General features: G+C 47.1%; 1 protein-coding gene across 4 annotated transcripts in view; it reads right to left on the bottom strand.

Annotated features, from left to right (window-relative positions):
* CPEB1 (cytoplasmic polyadenylation element binding protein 1) overlaps positions 1–15,981 on the bottom strand; it is a 60,069-nt gene extending 44,088 nt beyond the window's left edge. For 2 of the 4 annotated variants that reach the window (XM_044283341.1, XM_044283343.1), the window contains exon 1: positions 11,248–11,320. In XM_044283341.1, coding sequence (XP_044139276.1) covers positions 11,248–11,319 — 72 coding nt within the window. In that variant the 5' untranslated portion in view covers position 11,320. Of the gene's footprint in view, positions 1–11,247; positions 11,355–15,961 lie in introns of those variants that run through there. The other 2 variants (XM_044283344.1, XM_044283342.1) reach the window with 2 other exon arrangements.
* Positions 15,982–16,213: the final 232 nt, after the last annotated feature.

Below are 16,213 nucleotides of genomic sequence, written 5' to 3'. Positions count from 1 at the left end.
TGATCAAAAAGTCCCACACTTCAAAATAGTATCAAAACTACGGATTGTCCTGCAAAAGAGGGCTTGATTTTTATGGAGCTTGCACTTTATTGGTAACACTGATCGCCATTTAGTTTCTGGTGCAACTAAGCAAGACAGCAATTCTAGCTCCCCCCCTCCCCCCAATCTTTCACTGCATGGGATAACTTATCTGGTGCTGCTTTGATACCTTGGTCATTGATTGCAGTATCTACAGGGTTAAATGGTCTGGATCAGCGCTCCTGCTGGTCCAAGTTGTTGAGAGCAGATAAGTGGCTCGGATGTGAGCCAAGTCCCCGCTTTATGCTGCCTTTTTTTACAGCAGCCCAGTCTTGGCTCCATTCACATGCCCGAAATTGTGGTCCGCATCAGTTCTGCAATGGTGCGGACCCATTGCCAATCTTCTGGTCAGTGGCTCCAGAACTAAAACTGAACATGTCCTATTCTTGTCTGCAATTGTGGATAAGAATAGACATTTCTAGGGGGGTGCCAGCCGGGTGTATTGCAGAACTGCAATACACTACGGACATGTGAATGGACCCTAAGGCCCCTTAGTGACTAACATAAAAATGTATTGGTGGCCACTAAGGGTTTAAAGGGATTGTACAGTACTGGTATATTCATGGCCTATCCTCAGGAGAAGTTATCAATGTCAGACCCCCGACTGATCTGATACTTGCCACAGTCTCAGATTAGCTGTTTGAAGAGGCCATGTGCTTGTGCTGCAGCCTCTCCACTGTTTATAAGCACGCTGTCTATATGGCAGCAGTGCAATTACAATAGTTTGTCCTGTTCACTTTAGAGCAACACACAGTGCCCATTGAAACCAATGGTCTGGCCTTGCAATGTATGGAAGTTGCTTTGAATCTTCTGCCCACAACACCCATTTGCTCACTTCCCCAGTGGTGATACAGCAGGGACTGAGCACTTCCTGGTGGGTGTAATCACAGAACACCTTGACTTCATAGTCACTGTGGGGCAGATTTATGAAACCTGCCTTTGTTGCCTACAGCAGCTTCGAGTCCGATATGGATGGTCAGCCATCTTTAAAGGTGTTGTCAGGGTTCAGAGCTGAACCTGGACATACCCCTATTTTCACCCACACAGCCCCCCTGATGTTGGCATGGGAGCACGAGATGCTCTGATGCGCTCTTGCCCCACCGCTAGATCGCACAGGGCACGGGCTCTTGTTTACAATTACACACTGCTGGGCGGAAGCATCCACCCAGCAGTGTGTTTGGTGACGCTACCAGCTCAGATAGGCATGCTTTAGTGCTGCCCTAGATGTTTTACTGGCTAGGGCAGTGCTAGAGCCCACCCATCGGTACTGGTGACTAGAGTTGAGCGAACACCTGGATGTTCGGGTTCGAGAAGTTCGGCCGAACATCCCGGAAATGTTCGGGTTCGGGATCCGAACCCGATCCGAACTTCGTCCCGAACCCGAACCCCATTGAAGTCAATGGGGACCCGAACTTTTCGGCACTAAAAAGGCTGTAAAACAGCCCAGGAAAGAGCTAGAGGGCTGCAAAAGGCAGCAACATGTAGGTAAATCCCCTGCAAACAAATGTGGATAGGGAAATGAATTAAAATAAAAATTAAATAAATAAAAATTAACCAAAATCAATTGGAGAGAGGTTCCATAGCAGAGAATCTGGCTTCCCGTCACCCACCACTGGAACAGTCCATTCTCAGATATTTAGGCCCCGGCACCCAGGCAGAGGAGAGAGGTCCCGTAACAGAGAATCTGTCTTCATGTCAGCAGAGAATTAGTCTGCATGTCATAGCAGAGAATGAGGCTTCACGTCAGCCACCACTGCAACAGTCCATTGGCATATATTTAGGCCCAGCACCCAGGCAGAGGAGGGAGGTCCCGTAACAGAGAATCTGTCTTCATGTCAGCAGAGAATTAGTCTGCATGTCATAGCAGAGAATGAGGCTTCACGTCAGCCACCACTGCAACAGTCCATTGGCATATATTTAGGCCCAGCACACACACAGGCAGAGGAGGGAGGTCCCGTAACAGAGAATCTGTCTTCATGTCAGCAGAGAATTAGTCTGCATGTCATAGCAGAGAATGAGGCTTCACGTCAGCCACCACTGCAACAGTCCATTGGCATATATTTAGGCCCAGCACACACACAGGCAGAGGAGAGAGGTCCCGTAACAGAGAATCTGGCTTCATGTCAGCAGAGAATCAGTCTGCATGTCATAGCAGAGAATGAGGCTTCACGTCACCCACCACTGCAACAGTCCATTGGCATATATTTAGGCCTAGCACACAGGCAGAGCAGAGAGGTCCCGTAACAGACAATCTGGCTTCATGTCAGCAGAGAATCAGTCTGCATGTCATAGCAGAGAATGAGGCTTCACGTCACCCACCACTGCAACAGTCCATTGGCATATATTTAGGCCTAGCACACAGGCAGAGCAGAGAGGTCCCGTAACAGACAATCTGGCTTCATGACAGCAGAGAATTAGTCTGCATGTCATAGCAGAGAATGAGGCTTCACGTCAGCCACCACTGCAACAGTCCATTGGCATATATTTAGGCCCAGCACCCAGGCAGAGGAGAGAGGTCCCGTAACAGACAATCTGGCTTCATGTCAGCAGAGAATTAGTCTGCATGTCATAGCAGAGAATCAGGCTTCACGTCAGCCACCACTGCAACAGTCCATTGTCATAAATTTAGGCCCAGCACCCAGGCAGAGGAGAGAGGTCCCGTAACAGACAATCTGGCTTCATGTCAGCAGAGAATTAGTCTGCATGTCATAGCAGAGAATCAGGCTTCATTTCAGCCACCACTGCAACAGTCCATTGGCATATATTTAGGCCTAGCACACAGGCAGAGGAGAGGTTCATTCAACTTTGGGTAGCATCGCAATATAATGGTAAAATGAAAATAAAAATAGGATTGAATGAGGAAGTGCCCTGGAGTCCAATAATATATGGTTATGGGGAGGTAGTTAATGTCTAATCTGGACAAGGGACGGACAGGTCCTGTGGGATCCATGCCTGGTTCATTTTTATGAACGTCAGCTTGTCAACATTGGCTGTAGACAGGCGGCTGCGTTTGTAATGACGCCCCCTGCCGTGCTGAATACACGTTCAGACAAAACGCTGGCTGCCGGGCAGGCCAGCACCTCCAAGGCATAAAAGGCTAGCTCTGGCCACGTGGACAATTTAGAGACCCAGAAGTTGAATGGGGCCGAACCATCAGTCAGTACGTGGAGGGGTGTGCACACGTACTGTTCCACCATGTTAGTGAAATGTTGCCTCCTGCTAACACGTTGCGTATCAGGTGGTGGTGCAGTTAGCTGTGGCGTGTTGACAAAAGTTTTCCACATCTCTGCCATGCTAACCCTGCCCTCAGAGGAGCTGGCCGTGACACAGCTGCCTTGGCGACCTCTTGCTCCTCCTCTGCCTTGGCCTTGGGCTTCCACTTGTTCCCCTGTGACATTTGGGAATGCTCTCAGTAGCGCGTCTACCAACGTGCGCTTGTACTCGCGCATCTTCCTATCACGCTCCAGTGCAGGAAGTAAGGTGGGCACATTGTCTTTGTAGCGTGGATCCAGCAGGGTGGCAACCCAGTAGTCCGCACAGGTTAAAATGTGGGCAACTCTGCTGTCGTTGCGCAGGCACTGCAGCATGTAGTCGCTCATGTGTGCCAGGCTGCCCAGGGGTAAGGACAAGCTGTCCTCTGTGGGAGGCGTATCGTCATCGTCCTGCCTTTCCCCCCAGCCACGCACCAGTGATGGACCCGAGCTGCGTTGGGTGCCACCCCGCTGTGACCATGCTTCATCCTCATCCTCCTCCACCTCCTCCTCATCCTCGTCCTCCTCGTCCTCCAGTAGTGGGCCCTGGCTGGCCACATTTGTACCTGGCCTCTGCTGTTGCAAAAAACCTCCCTCTGAGTCACTTCGAAGAGACTGGCCTGAAAGTGCTAAAAATGACCCCTCTTCCTCATCCTCCTCCTCCTCCTCCTGGGCCACCTCCTGTTCCATCATCGCCCTAAGTGTTTTCTCAAGGAGACATAGAAGTGGTATTGTAACGCTGATAACGGTGTCATCGCCACTGGCCATGTTGGTGGAGTACTCGAAACAGCGCAACAGGGCACACAGGTCTCGCATGGAGGCCCAGTCATTGGTGGTGAAGTGGTGCTGTTCTGTAGTGCGACTGACCCGTGCGTGCTGCAGCTGAAACTCCACTATGGCCTGCTGCTGCTCGCACAGTCTGTCCAGCATGTGCAAGGTGGAGTTCCACCTGGTGGGCACGTCGCATATGAGGCGGTGAGCGGGAAGGCCGAAGTTACGCTGTAGCGCAGACAGGCGAGCAGCGGCAGGATGTGAACGCCGGAAGCGCGAACAGACGGCCCGCACTTTATGCAGCAGCTCTGACATGTCGGGGTAGTTGTGAATGAACTTCTGCACCACCAAATTCAGCACATGCGCCAAGCAAGGGATGTGCGTCAAATTGGCTAGTCCCAGAGCTGCAACGAGATTTCGCCCATTATCACACACCACCAGGCCGGGCTTGAGGCTCACCGGCAGCAACCACTCGTCGGTCTGTTGTTCAATACCCCGCCACAACTCCTGTGCGGTGTGGGGCCTGTCCCCCAAACATATGAGTTTCAGAATGGCCTGCTGACGTTTACCCCGGGCTGTGCTGAAGTTGGTGGTGAAGGTGTGTGGCTGACTGGATGAGCAGGTGGAAGAAGAGGAGGAGGAAGCCGAGAAGGAGGAGGTGGCAACAGGAGGCAAAGAATGTTGCCCTGCGATCCTTGGCGGCGGCAGGACGTGCGCCAAACAGCTCTCCGCCTGGGGCCCAGCTGCCACTACATTTACCCAGTGTGCAGTTAGGGAGATATAGCGTCCCTGGCCGTGCTTACTGGTCCACGTATCTGTGGTTAGGTGGACCTTGCTACAGATGGCGTTGCGCAGTGCACACTTGATTTTATCGGATACTTGGTTGTGCAGGGAAGGCACGGCTCTCTTGGAGAAGTAGTGCCGGCTGGGAACAACATACTGTGGGACAGCAAGCGACATGATCTGTTTGAAGCTGTCTGTGTCCACCAGCCTAAATGACAGCATTTCATAGGCCAGTAGTTTAGAAATGCTGGCATTCAGGGCCAGGGATCGAGGGTGGCTAGGTGGGAATTTACGCTTTCTATCAAATGTTTGTGAGATGGAGAGCTGAACGCTGGCGTGTGACATGGTTGAGACGCTTGGTGACGGAGGTGGTGGTGGTGGTGTTGGTGGTACATCCCCTGTTTGCTGGGCGGCAGGTGCCAACGTTCCTCCAGAGGCGGAGGAAGAGGCCGAGGCGGCAGCAGCAGAATAGGCCGAGGCGGCAGCAGCAGAAGAGGTAGCAGGGGGAGCCTGAGTGACTTCCTTGGTTTTAAGGTGTTTACTCCACTGCAGTTCATGCTTTGCATGCAGGTGCCTGGTCATGCAGGTTGTGCTCAGGTTCAGAACGTTAATGCCTCGCTTCAGGCTCTGATGGCACAGCGTGCAAACCACTCGGGTCTTGTCGTCAGCACATTGTTTGAAGAAGTGCCATGCCAGGGAACTCCTTGAAGCTGCCTTTGGGGTGCTCGGTCCCAGATGGCGGCGGTCAGTAGCAGGCGGAGTCTCTTGGCGGCGGGTGTTCTGCTTTTGCCCACTGCTCCCTCTTTTGCTACGCTGTTGGCTCGGTCTCACCACTGCCTCTTCCTCCGAACTGTGAAAGTCAGTGGCACGACCTTCATTCCATGTGGGGTCTAGGACCTCATCGTCCCCTGCATCGTCTTCCACCCAGTCTTGATCCCTGACCTCCTGTTCAGTCTGCACACTGCAGAAAGACGCAGCAGTTGGCACCTGTGTTTCGTCATCATCAGAGACATGCTGAGGTGGTATTCCCATGTCCTCATCATCAGGAAACATAAGTGGTTGTGCGTCAGTGCATTCTATGTCTTTCACCGCTGGGGAAGGGCTAGGTGGATGCCCTTGGGAAACCCTGCCAGCGGAGTCTTCAAACAGCATAAGAGACTGCTGCATAACTTGAGGCTGAGACAGTTTCCCTGGTATGCATGGGGGTGATGTGACAGACTGATGGGGTTGGTTTTCAGGCGCCATCTGTGCGCTTTCTGCAGAAGACTGGGTGGGAGATAATGTGAACGTGCTGGATCCACTGTCGGCCACCCAATTGACTAATGCCTGTACCTGCTCAGGCCTTACCATCCTTAGAACGGCATTGGGCCCCACCATATATCGCTGTAAATTCTGGCGGCTACTGGGACCTGAGGTAGTTGGTACACTAGGACGTGTGGATGTGGCAGAACGGCCACGTCCTCTCCCAGCACCAGAGGGTCCACTAACACCACCACGACCATGTCCACGTCCGCGTCCCTTACTAGATGTTTTTCTCATTGTTATGGTTCACCACAACAACAAATATATTATTTGGCCCAATGTATTGTATTCAAATTCAGCGGGATATAAATTTGAGGCCTAGTATTTAGGCGCTGGGTGACCGGTATGGATTTAGTGACAGAATTAGACTTGGAAATGCACAGAAGCGTGTGTGTGAAGTTATTCTGAATGACCCTATGTGCACCTTCAATATTATATACCCTTTTAGGGATAGATTTCAAATAGCTCTGATATAGCAGAAACCACTAAATTATGAAATTGCTAAATTGGGAATTGTACTTCAACCCAGAACAAAAAATGTGCTTTGACGGACACTAAATATCTTGCCCAGCAACAACAGTACAGCGGTGGGTAACGAGAGATTTAGAGGGATTTAAATTTGAGGCCTAGTATTTAGGCGCTGGGTGACAGGTATGGGTTTAGTGACAGAATTAGACTTGAAAATACACAGTAGCGGGTGTGTGTGAAGTTATTCTGAATGACCCAATGTGCACCTTCAATATTATATACCCTTTTTGGGATAGATTTCAAATAGCTCTGATATAGCAGAAACCACTAAATTATGAAATTGCTAAATTGGGAATTGTACTTCAACCCAGAACAAAAAATGTGCTTTGACGGACACTAAATATCTTGCCCAGCAACAACAGTACAGCGGTGGGTAACGAGAGATTTAGAGGGATTTAAATTTGAGGCCTAGTATTTAGGCGCTGGGTCACCGGTATGGATTTAGTGACAGAATTAGACTTGGAAATGCACAGAAGCGTGTGTGTGAAGTTATTCTGAATGACCCTATGTGCACCTTCAATATTATATACCCTTTTAGGGATAGATTTCAAATAGCTCTGATATAGCAGAAACCACTAAATTATGAAATTGCTAAATTGGGAATTGTACTTCAACCCAGAACAAAAAATGTGCTTTGACGGACACTAAATATCTTGCCCAGCAACAACAGTACAGTGGTGGGTAACGAGAGATTTAGAGGGATTTAAATTTGAGGCCTAGTATTTAGGCGCTGGGTCACCGGTATGGATTTAGTGACAGAATTAGACTTGGAAATGCACAGAAGCGTGTGTGTGAAGTTATTCTGAATGACCCTATGTGCACCTTCAATATTATATACCCTTTTAGGGATAGATTTCAAATAGCTCTGATATAGCAGAAACCACTAAATTATGAAATTGCTAAATTGGGAATTGTACTTCAACCCAGAACAAAAAATGTGCTTTGACGGACACTAAATATCTTGCCCAGCAACAACAGTACACCGGTGGGTAACGAGAGATTTAGAGGGAATTAAATTTGAGGCCTAGTATTTAGGCGCTGGGTCACCGGTATGGATTTAGTGACAGAATTAGACTTGGAAATACACAGTAGCGGGTGTGTGTGAAGTTATTCTGAATGACCCTATGTGCACCTTCAATATTATATACCCTTTTAGGGATAGATTTCAAATAGCTCTGATATAGCAGAAACCACTAAATTATGAAATTGCTAAATTGGGAATTGTACTTCAACCCAGAACAAAAAATGTGCTTTGACGGACACTAAATATCTTGCCCAGCAACAACAGTACAGCGGTGGGTAACGAGAGATTTAGAGGGAATTAAATTTGAGGCCTAGTATTTAGGCGCTGGGTCACCGGTATGGATTTAGTGACAGAATTAGACTTGGAAATGCACAGAAGCGTGTGTGTGAAGTTATTCTGAATGACCCTATGTGCACCTTCAATATTATATACCCTTTTAGGGATAGATTTCAAATAGCTCTGATATAGCAGAAACCACTAAATTATGAAATTGCTAAATTGGGAATTGTACTTCAACCCAGAACAAAAAATGTGCTTTGACGGACACTAAATATCTTGCCCAGCAACAACAGTACAGTGGTGGGTAACGAGAGATTTAGAGGGATTTAAATTTGAGGCCTAGTATTTAGGCGCTGGGTGACAGGTATGGGTTTAGTGACAGAATTAGACTTGGAAATACACAGTAGCGGGTGTGTGTGAAGTTATTCTGAATGACCCTATGTGCACCTTCAATATTATATACCCTTTTAGGGATAGATTTCAAATAGCTCTGATATAGCAGAAACCACTAAATTATGAAATTGCTAAATTGGGAATTGTACTTCAACCCAGAACAAAAAATGTGCTTTGACGGACACTAAATATCTTGCCCAGCAACAACAGTACACCGGTGGGTAACGAGAGATTTAGAGGGAATTAAATTTGAGGCCTAGTATTTAGGCGCTGGGTCACCGGTATGGATTTAGTGACAGAATTAGACTTGGAAATACACAGTAGCGGGTGTGTGTGAAGTTATTCTGAATGACCCTATGTGCACCTTCAATATTATATACCCTTTTTGGGATAGATTTCAAATAGCTCTGATATAGCAGGAACCACTAAATTATGAAATTGCTAAATTGGGAATTGTACTTCAACCCAGAACAAAAAATGTGCTTTGACGGACACTAAATAACTTTCCCAGCTACAACAGGACAACGGTAACGAGAGATTTAGAGGGATTTAAATTTGAGGCCTAGTATTTAGGCGCTGGGTGACAGGTATGGGTTTAGTGACAGAATTAGACTTGGAAATACACAGTAGCGGGTGTGTGTGAAGTTATTCTGAATGACCCTATGTGCACCTTCAATATTATATACCCTTTTTGGGATAGATTTCAAATAGCTCTGATATAGCAGAAACCACTAAATTATGAAATTGCTAAATTGGGAATTGTACTTCAACCCAGAACAAAAAATGTGCTTTGACGGACACTAAATATCTTGCCCAGCAACAACAGTACAGCGGTGGGTAACGAGAGATTTAGAGGGAATTAAATTTGAGGCCTAGTATTTAGGCGCTGGGTCACCGGTATGGATTTAGTGACAGAATTAGACTTGGAAATACACAGTAGCGGGTGTGTGTGAAGTTACTCTGAATGACCCTATGTGCACCTTCAATATTATATACCCTTTTTGGGATAGATTTCAAAGAGCTCTGATATAGCAGGAACCACTAAATTATGAAATTGCTAAATTGAGAATTGTATTTCAACCCAGAACAAGAAATGTGCTTGAACGGACACTAAATAACTCGCCCAGCTACAGCACTAGGGACAGATTTAGCTGGATATAAATTTGAGGCCTAGTATTTAGGCGCTGGGTGACCGGTATGGATTTAGTGACAGAATTAGACTGGGATATGGCCAAAAAATGAACAGACTATTGCTGGTTAAATGCACTTGGTGTGACAGCTTCACCCTGATGTAGGCTTTAGCCAAAAAACAACCACACCATTGAGGGTTAAATGCACTTGGTGACAGGCGCAGCTTGCCCCTGATTTTGTATATGGCCAAAAAATGAACAGACTATTGCTGGTTAAATGCACTTGGTGTGACAGCTTCACCCTGATGTAGGCTTTAGCCAAAAAACAACCACACCATTGAGGGTTAAATGCACTTGGTGACAGGCGCAGCTTGCCCCTGATTTTGTATATGGCCAAAAAATGAACAGACTATTGCTGGTTAAATGCACTTGGTGTGACAGCTTCACCCTGATGTAGGCTTTAGCCAAAAAACAACCACACCATTGAGGGTTAAATGCACTTGGTCGCAGCTTGTGCTGGCGCACCACAAGACACAAAATGGCCGCCGATCACCCCAGAAAAATGAGACTGACAAACGGTCTGTGCAGCCTAAAAACAGTGAGCAATTGAGGATCAGCAGCTCAATGATCCACAGCTGCAGATCGATCAGTTAATCAAGTCCTTTGGAGGAGTTAATCTGCCTAATCTCGCCCTACTGTCGCAGCCGCAACCTCTCCCTACGCTAATCAGAGCAGAGTGACGGGCGGCGCTATGTGACTCCAGCTTAAATAGAGGCTGGGTCACATGGTGCTCTGGCCAATCACAGCCATGCCAATAGTAGGCATGGCTGTGATGGCCTCTTGGGGCAAGTAGTATGACGCTTGTTGATTGGCTGCTTTGCAGCCTTTCAAAAAGCGCCAAGAAAGCGTCACAAAAGCGCGAAGAAAGCGACGAACACCGAACCCGAACTTTTACGAAAATGTCCGGGTTCGGGTCCGTGTCACGGACACCCCAAAATTCGGTACGAACCCGAACTATACAGTTCGAGTTCGCTCATCCCTACTGGTGACATCACTGGTCTTCCTGGCAGCCCCATGGAGAGCCCGCTACGTCACAAACTCTTGAGCATCGGAGCAAAGGCCTTTTCAAGTCAGGGGTGCTGCCTGGTTGAAAAAGGAGGCATGTCCGGGTTCTGGACCTGGACCACCTTACTCCAGATCCATCCTCCAGCAACAGTGATAAGTGGCACTTTAAATCCGTTTAAGGTTACCAACTACACCTTTTGATAGTAAATCTGCCCTGTTGTGGCAGACAAAAAAACTTCCATAGACATCAGTAATAAGGAAAGCAGAAGTTGGCCACCAGCAGCACATTGGCTTTAGTATCCTGTAGAACATGAGGGATAACGCTATATGTAGTTACACAGGCATTTAATGACACTTCAGAACACAAATCAGGACTCCAGTTTATCCCATATCAGGGCGTGAAGGCAAATGCCTAAAATTAGACAAGATACCCAACATAAAGCAACGTCATCATACAGCACTCCCTGCAAATATGCCGACAGTATGATGTAGAAGAGCAGCTTCATTGCAGATTATAACAGCACCGCAGTGAAACCCATTACTGACGAGCAGAAGGCTAGACATGAGCGTCATTGTGCTAATCTCTGCAAGCAAAATCATAGCAATACTGCTGCAAGACAATCACACTGGAAATGCGACCTACCTCTAGTCTTACCGAGTCATTACAGCTGCTGCAGATGAATCCAATGCCAGCATGAGGAGCAACTGGTGGCATCAATGCCTGCACAAAGCACCTCCCTCAGAGAAGCCTCATGCTTCATCTCCATGACTGGGCAGGGTCTGCAAGCACTACAAGCTCAATACAAGTTCTCACAGGTAGGAGCACAGACTTCAACTAGATTAGTCAGCTGTTTACAACTGGGCAACACCCAGCCCAATATAGGCAAGTGCCAGAGTGTCCCGCTATAGCTAACATACGAAAATCTCTACAAATGGCTCAAGTGCTGACTGTTCCACAAGAATAAAACATCTCACATAAGTGCATTTGATGCAGAATATTATTTACTAAAAAGTAAAGTGTTGGAGATATCACAGGGCAGATGGCAAAAACCCAGTTGGGAGCGGCAGGAGGTCCAGCAAATTCACCAACATTTACATGGTATGTCAGAAATCTACTCCAGTAGGGTAACAATTTAAAGGGGTAGTCTTGGTTATAAGAAGTTATCCCTTTTCTACTGGATAGGGAAGTAGCTGCTCGTGGGGAACCCCACCAATCCCCAGTCTCACTGGAACAGCAGGTCATCTATGGGAGTGGCAGACAGTAAAAGTACAGTACTCTCCAGCAGTCCCACAGATATTGGATGGAGCACAGGCTCGACCTACCACTCCATTAGGACAGTGGGACGGGAACCTAGTGATCAGATTCCCATTAATCTGCGGCTTCTCTCCTATGCATTTAATAGGGGCCGACTTAGGGGTGTTGCTAGGCCAAAACATTTGGGGCATGGGCCCCGTTTTGTCCCAGGCACCAAATATACTGCCTGCCAGGCAGATACACCTGTATTGCAGTCCTCAGGACGGCAATACAATTGAATCTAATGCACTGCAAGATCTGAAGGACCTGTGATTACATCACAGGTCATGTGATCAGTGCAGAAGGCATGGGTTGAGAAGGACCTGCGATAATGTCACCATCATGTGACCAGTGCAGGAGAGGACAGCAGTGAAGAGAAGCTATGGGGATGTCTGTATATGAGGACAGGTAAGTGAAGGGAGAGGCAGAGCAACTAGGAGTTGGTTATTTAACTGGGACTGTATGTTAGAGCTGAAGGGAGGGATGTTATTTACATGGGACTGTATTGAGGTGGCTGGGGAGGGAATGATGTTTTTTACATGGGACTGTATGTTAAATGCGGCTATGGGAAGGGGTGCTTTATTTACATAGGACTGTATGGTGGAGGGTCTAAGGAATTATAATTTATGAGGACACCAAGAGGTGGAATATAACTACAGGGAGCACTGTAGGGGAGAGCATTATAAGAGGAGGGGCAGTATAAATACTGGGAGCACTAAGGGCATTTTAAATCCAGGGGACATTAGGAGTTACTACTAGGGGCTCTAAAGGAGGGTTTTCTAGATCTGTCTTATTTCTACAGAGAGCACTATGGGGGCCTTAGTGATACTGAGGGGTTTGTGAGGGCATTATTAACCCCTTCACGACCGCAATCTGTATATATACGTGATAGCTGCACATACCCCGTGCAGCTACCACGTATATATACACGTTCTGGCAGCTCTTTAATCCAAGCGCTGCAAAGCGCTTGGATTAAAGCTTCTGCCCCTGCCCTGTATGCTGTCACGGACAGCATACAGTGCAGTAATGCCAGCAAGGGACCAATCAGAGTGGCCCCTTGCCGGCAATCGATCCGATTGGTTAGTCTGTGCAGACTAACCAATCGGATCGCGGAAGTGAAAAAAATGCAGGTTTCAGGCTCTGATCTGCGCTCTGCAGATCAGAGCCTGAAATCAGTGTCCTCGTGCCCCCCCTCCGATCCGTGCAGCCCCCCTCCACCCCGATCCGTGCAGGCGCCACCCGATCTGTCCACAGTGCCCCATCTTGTGTCCTCCAGTGCCCCCTCCTGCTGGCCGTGACAATTTCCAGCCCCCCCCCCCCCTCGGTCTGCCCCCCTGCTGTATTTGATGGCGGCGGCTCCATTCCTGAACCGCCGCCATCAGAGTGTCAGCTCTATGCTGACACTCTGCTGTAACCCCAGAGATGCCGCGGCAGCGGCATCTATGGGGTTAATGGAGGGAGGGGGCTCCCTCTCTCCACCATCGGGGCTGCTGCGCTGCGATGGCAGCCCCGATGGTTGCCCTGGCAACCGGACGCTTTGCAAAATCGTCCGCTGTTGTCACCTACAGGGCATCTGAATGTATTACACTTTGCAATGCAAGAGCATTGCAAAGTATAGTACAGCCATCAGCCCCACTGGATCTTCATGATCCAAGAGGGACTTGATAAAAAAAAATTAATGTGCAAAAAAAATAAGTAAAAAATAAATATGTAAAATAAAAAAAATCCTTTTTTTTCCTAAAAAAAATGAAAAATAAAAAACCGACACATATTAGGTATCACCGCGTCCGTAACGACCGTCTCTATAAAGATATCACATGATAGACCCCGTCCGATAAACACCATAAAAATAAAACTGTCAAAAAAAGCAATTTGTCACCTTACATCACAAAGTGCAACAGCAAGCGATCAGAAAGGCGTATGACCCCCAAAATAGTACCAATCAAACCGTCACCTCGTCCCGCAAAAAAAATGATACCCTATTTAAGACAATTGCACAAAAAATAAAAAAAGCTATGGTTCTCAGACTATAGAGACACTAAAACATCATTTTTTCGGTTTCAGAAATGCTATTGTGTAAAACTAAAATAAATAAGAAAAAGTATACATATTAGGTATTGCCACGTCCGTAACGATCTTCTCTATAAAACTATCACATGACCTAACTTCTCAGATGAACGCTGTAAAAATAAATAAATGAAAACTGTTCCAAAACAGCCAATTTTTGCGTCACCTTGCCGCATAAAGTGTAATAATGAATGATCAAAAAATCCTATGTACCCAAAAATGGTACCAATATAAACCTCAACACTTTCTGCAAAAAACAAGCCCCTGCACAAGACGATCGGCAGAAAAATAAAAAACATATGGCGTTCAGAAAACCAATCCAGCACAATCTGCCTTCCAAAAACCGTATGGCATTCCTTTCCTTCTGCGCCCTGCCGTGTGCCCGTACAGCAGTTTACGACTACATGTGGAGTGTTTATGTAAACCGCGGAATCAGGGTAATAAATATTGTTTTGTTTGGCTGTTAACCCTCAATGTGTTAAAGAATTTTTTTTATAAAATGGAAAATCTGCCAAAAATGTGAAATTTAGAAATTTCATCTCCATTTGCCTTTAATTCTTGCGGAACGCCTAAAGGGTTAACAAAGTTTGTAAAATCAGTTTTGAGTAACTTGAGGGGTGTAATTTCTACAATGGGGTAATTTATGGGGGTTTCCACTATGTAAGCCCCACAAAGTGACTTCAGACCTGAACCGGTCCTTAAGTGGGTTTTGGAAATTTTCTTAAAAATTTTAAGAATTGCTTCTAAACCTTCTAACGTCCTAAAAAAATAAAATGACATTTCCAAAATGATGCCAACATAAAGTAGACATATGGGGAATGTTAAGTAATAAATATTTTATTAGGTATGACTCTGTTTTAGAAGCAGAGAAATTGAAATTTGGAAAATTGTGAATTTTTCCACATTTTTGGTAAATTTGGGATTTTTTCATAAATAAAGGTGAAATATATTGACTCAAATATATGATTATCATGAAGTACAATGTGTCACGAGAAAACAATCTCAGAATGGCGTGGATAAGTAAAAGTGTTCCAAAGCTATTACCACATAAAGTGACGCATGTCAGATTTGTAAATTTTGACCTGGACATTGGGGCATCAATGACCCTTGGTCATGAAAGGGTTAATACTGGAGGACTCTTGCGGAGCATTATCACTGTTGGGGCACTATTACTAAGGAAGGCATTCTAGAAGGGGGATTACTATTCGTGGGACTATGAGGTGCAGTATTACTATGGGGGAGGGGGCACAGCAAGCAGCAGGAGAATACTGTGGGGACTCCAGGTTGGGGGATGATTATAGAAAAGTGAGTAAGCCAAGATGTCTGTCACTCTGCAGAGACGAGGCAGCCGAGACGATTATGACAAAGATCTACATTCGATGAGGAGTCACCTGGGAGGCCCTGGATGTGAAAAGGTACTGTATATGCTGCTGTATAGTACAGCAAGATGCAGGGGAGGGTCAACTTCCCGGGGAGTATAGCAAACATGCCAAGAGGCAAGTACAGCATGCTGCAGTTTTACTGTGGCCGCCTCTCTGCATGTTTTCCGTGCCGTGGCTGGACCTCCGGCCTGTCCCATTATAGTGAATGGGGTTGGAGTGGACTTCTGGTGGCATGCATCTGGCAGGCTGTTACCCCGGCGGAACAGCCTGTAGGAGAAAGCTACTGCAGTAACCTTACAGAATTGGGCCCCAGATCCTTTGAGACCCTAGCAACGCCCCTGGGCTGACTAAGCACCATGAACTTATGATTAATCTAACCTCTGGGATTTCCACAGTACACAGTTGCAGTGCACTTACATGGGTTGTCCAAGACTAAGACACCGGCCAACATGCAATGAAATACTCACCTGTTAAAGGGATTCTGTCACCTCCTTTTAGCCTATAGAGCTGCGGACATGCACGGCTAGATCGCCGCAATATACCTGTCCTATAAAGCGGTGTCCTTTTTAGATATGTAAATGACCCTGGTAAGGAGCCCAAGGGGCTGTACCAACCTTCTTGGAGCCCAGCACTGCCTGTGTCCACCGAATCTCCTTGCCCAGTTAGATTTCTGTAATCTCGCGATGTGCGAGCTCACGCATGCACAGTTCCTTCCCAGAGGCTGATTCCAGCACAGGGAAGGAACACTGTCAGCACCGCGCATGCACATTGCGAGATTACGGCAATCTAACTGAGCAAGGAGATTCAGAGGATGCAGTGTGGCTGGGCTCCAGAATGGTTACTACAGCCCCTTGGGCTCCTTACCA

Source organism: Bufo gargarizans, chromosome 2, assembly GCF_014858855.1.
Source record: "Bufo gargarizans isolate SCDJY-AF-19 chromosome 2, ASM1485885v1, whole genome shotgun sequence".
NCBI lineage: Eukaryota > Metazoa > Chordata > Amphibia > Anura > Bufonidae > Bufo > Bufo gargarizans.
Note: the sequence above shows the minus strand (reverse complement) of the source record. Positions and strands in the feature narration are given on the sequence as shown.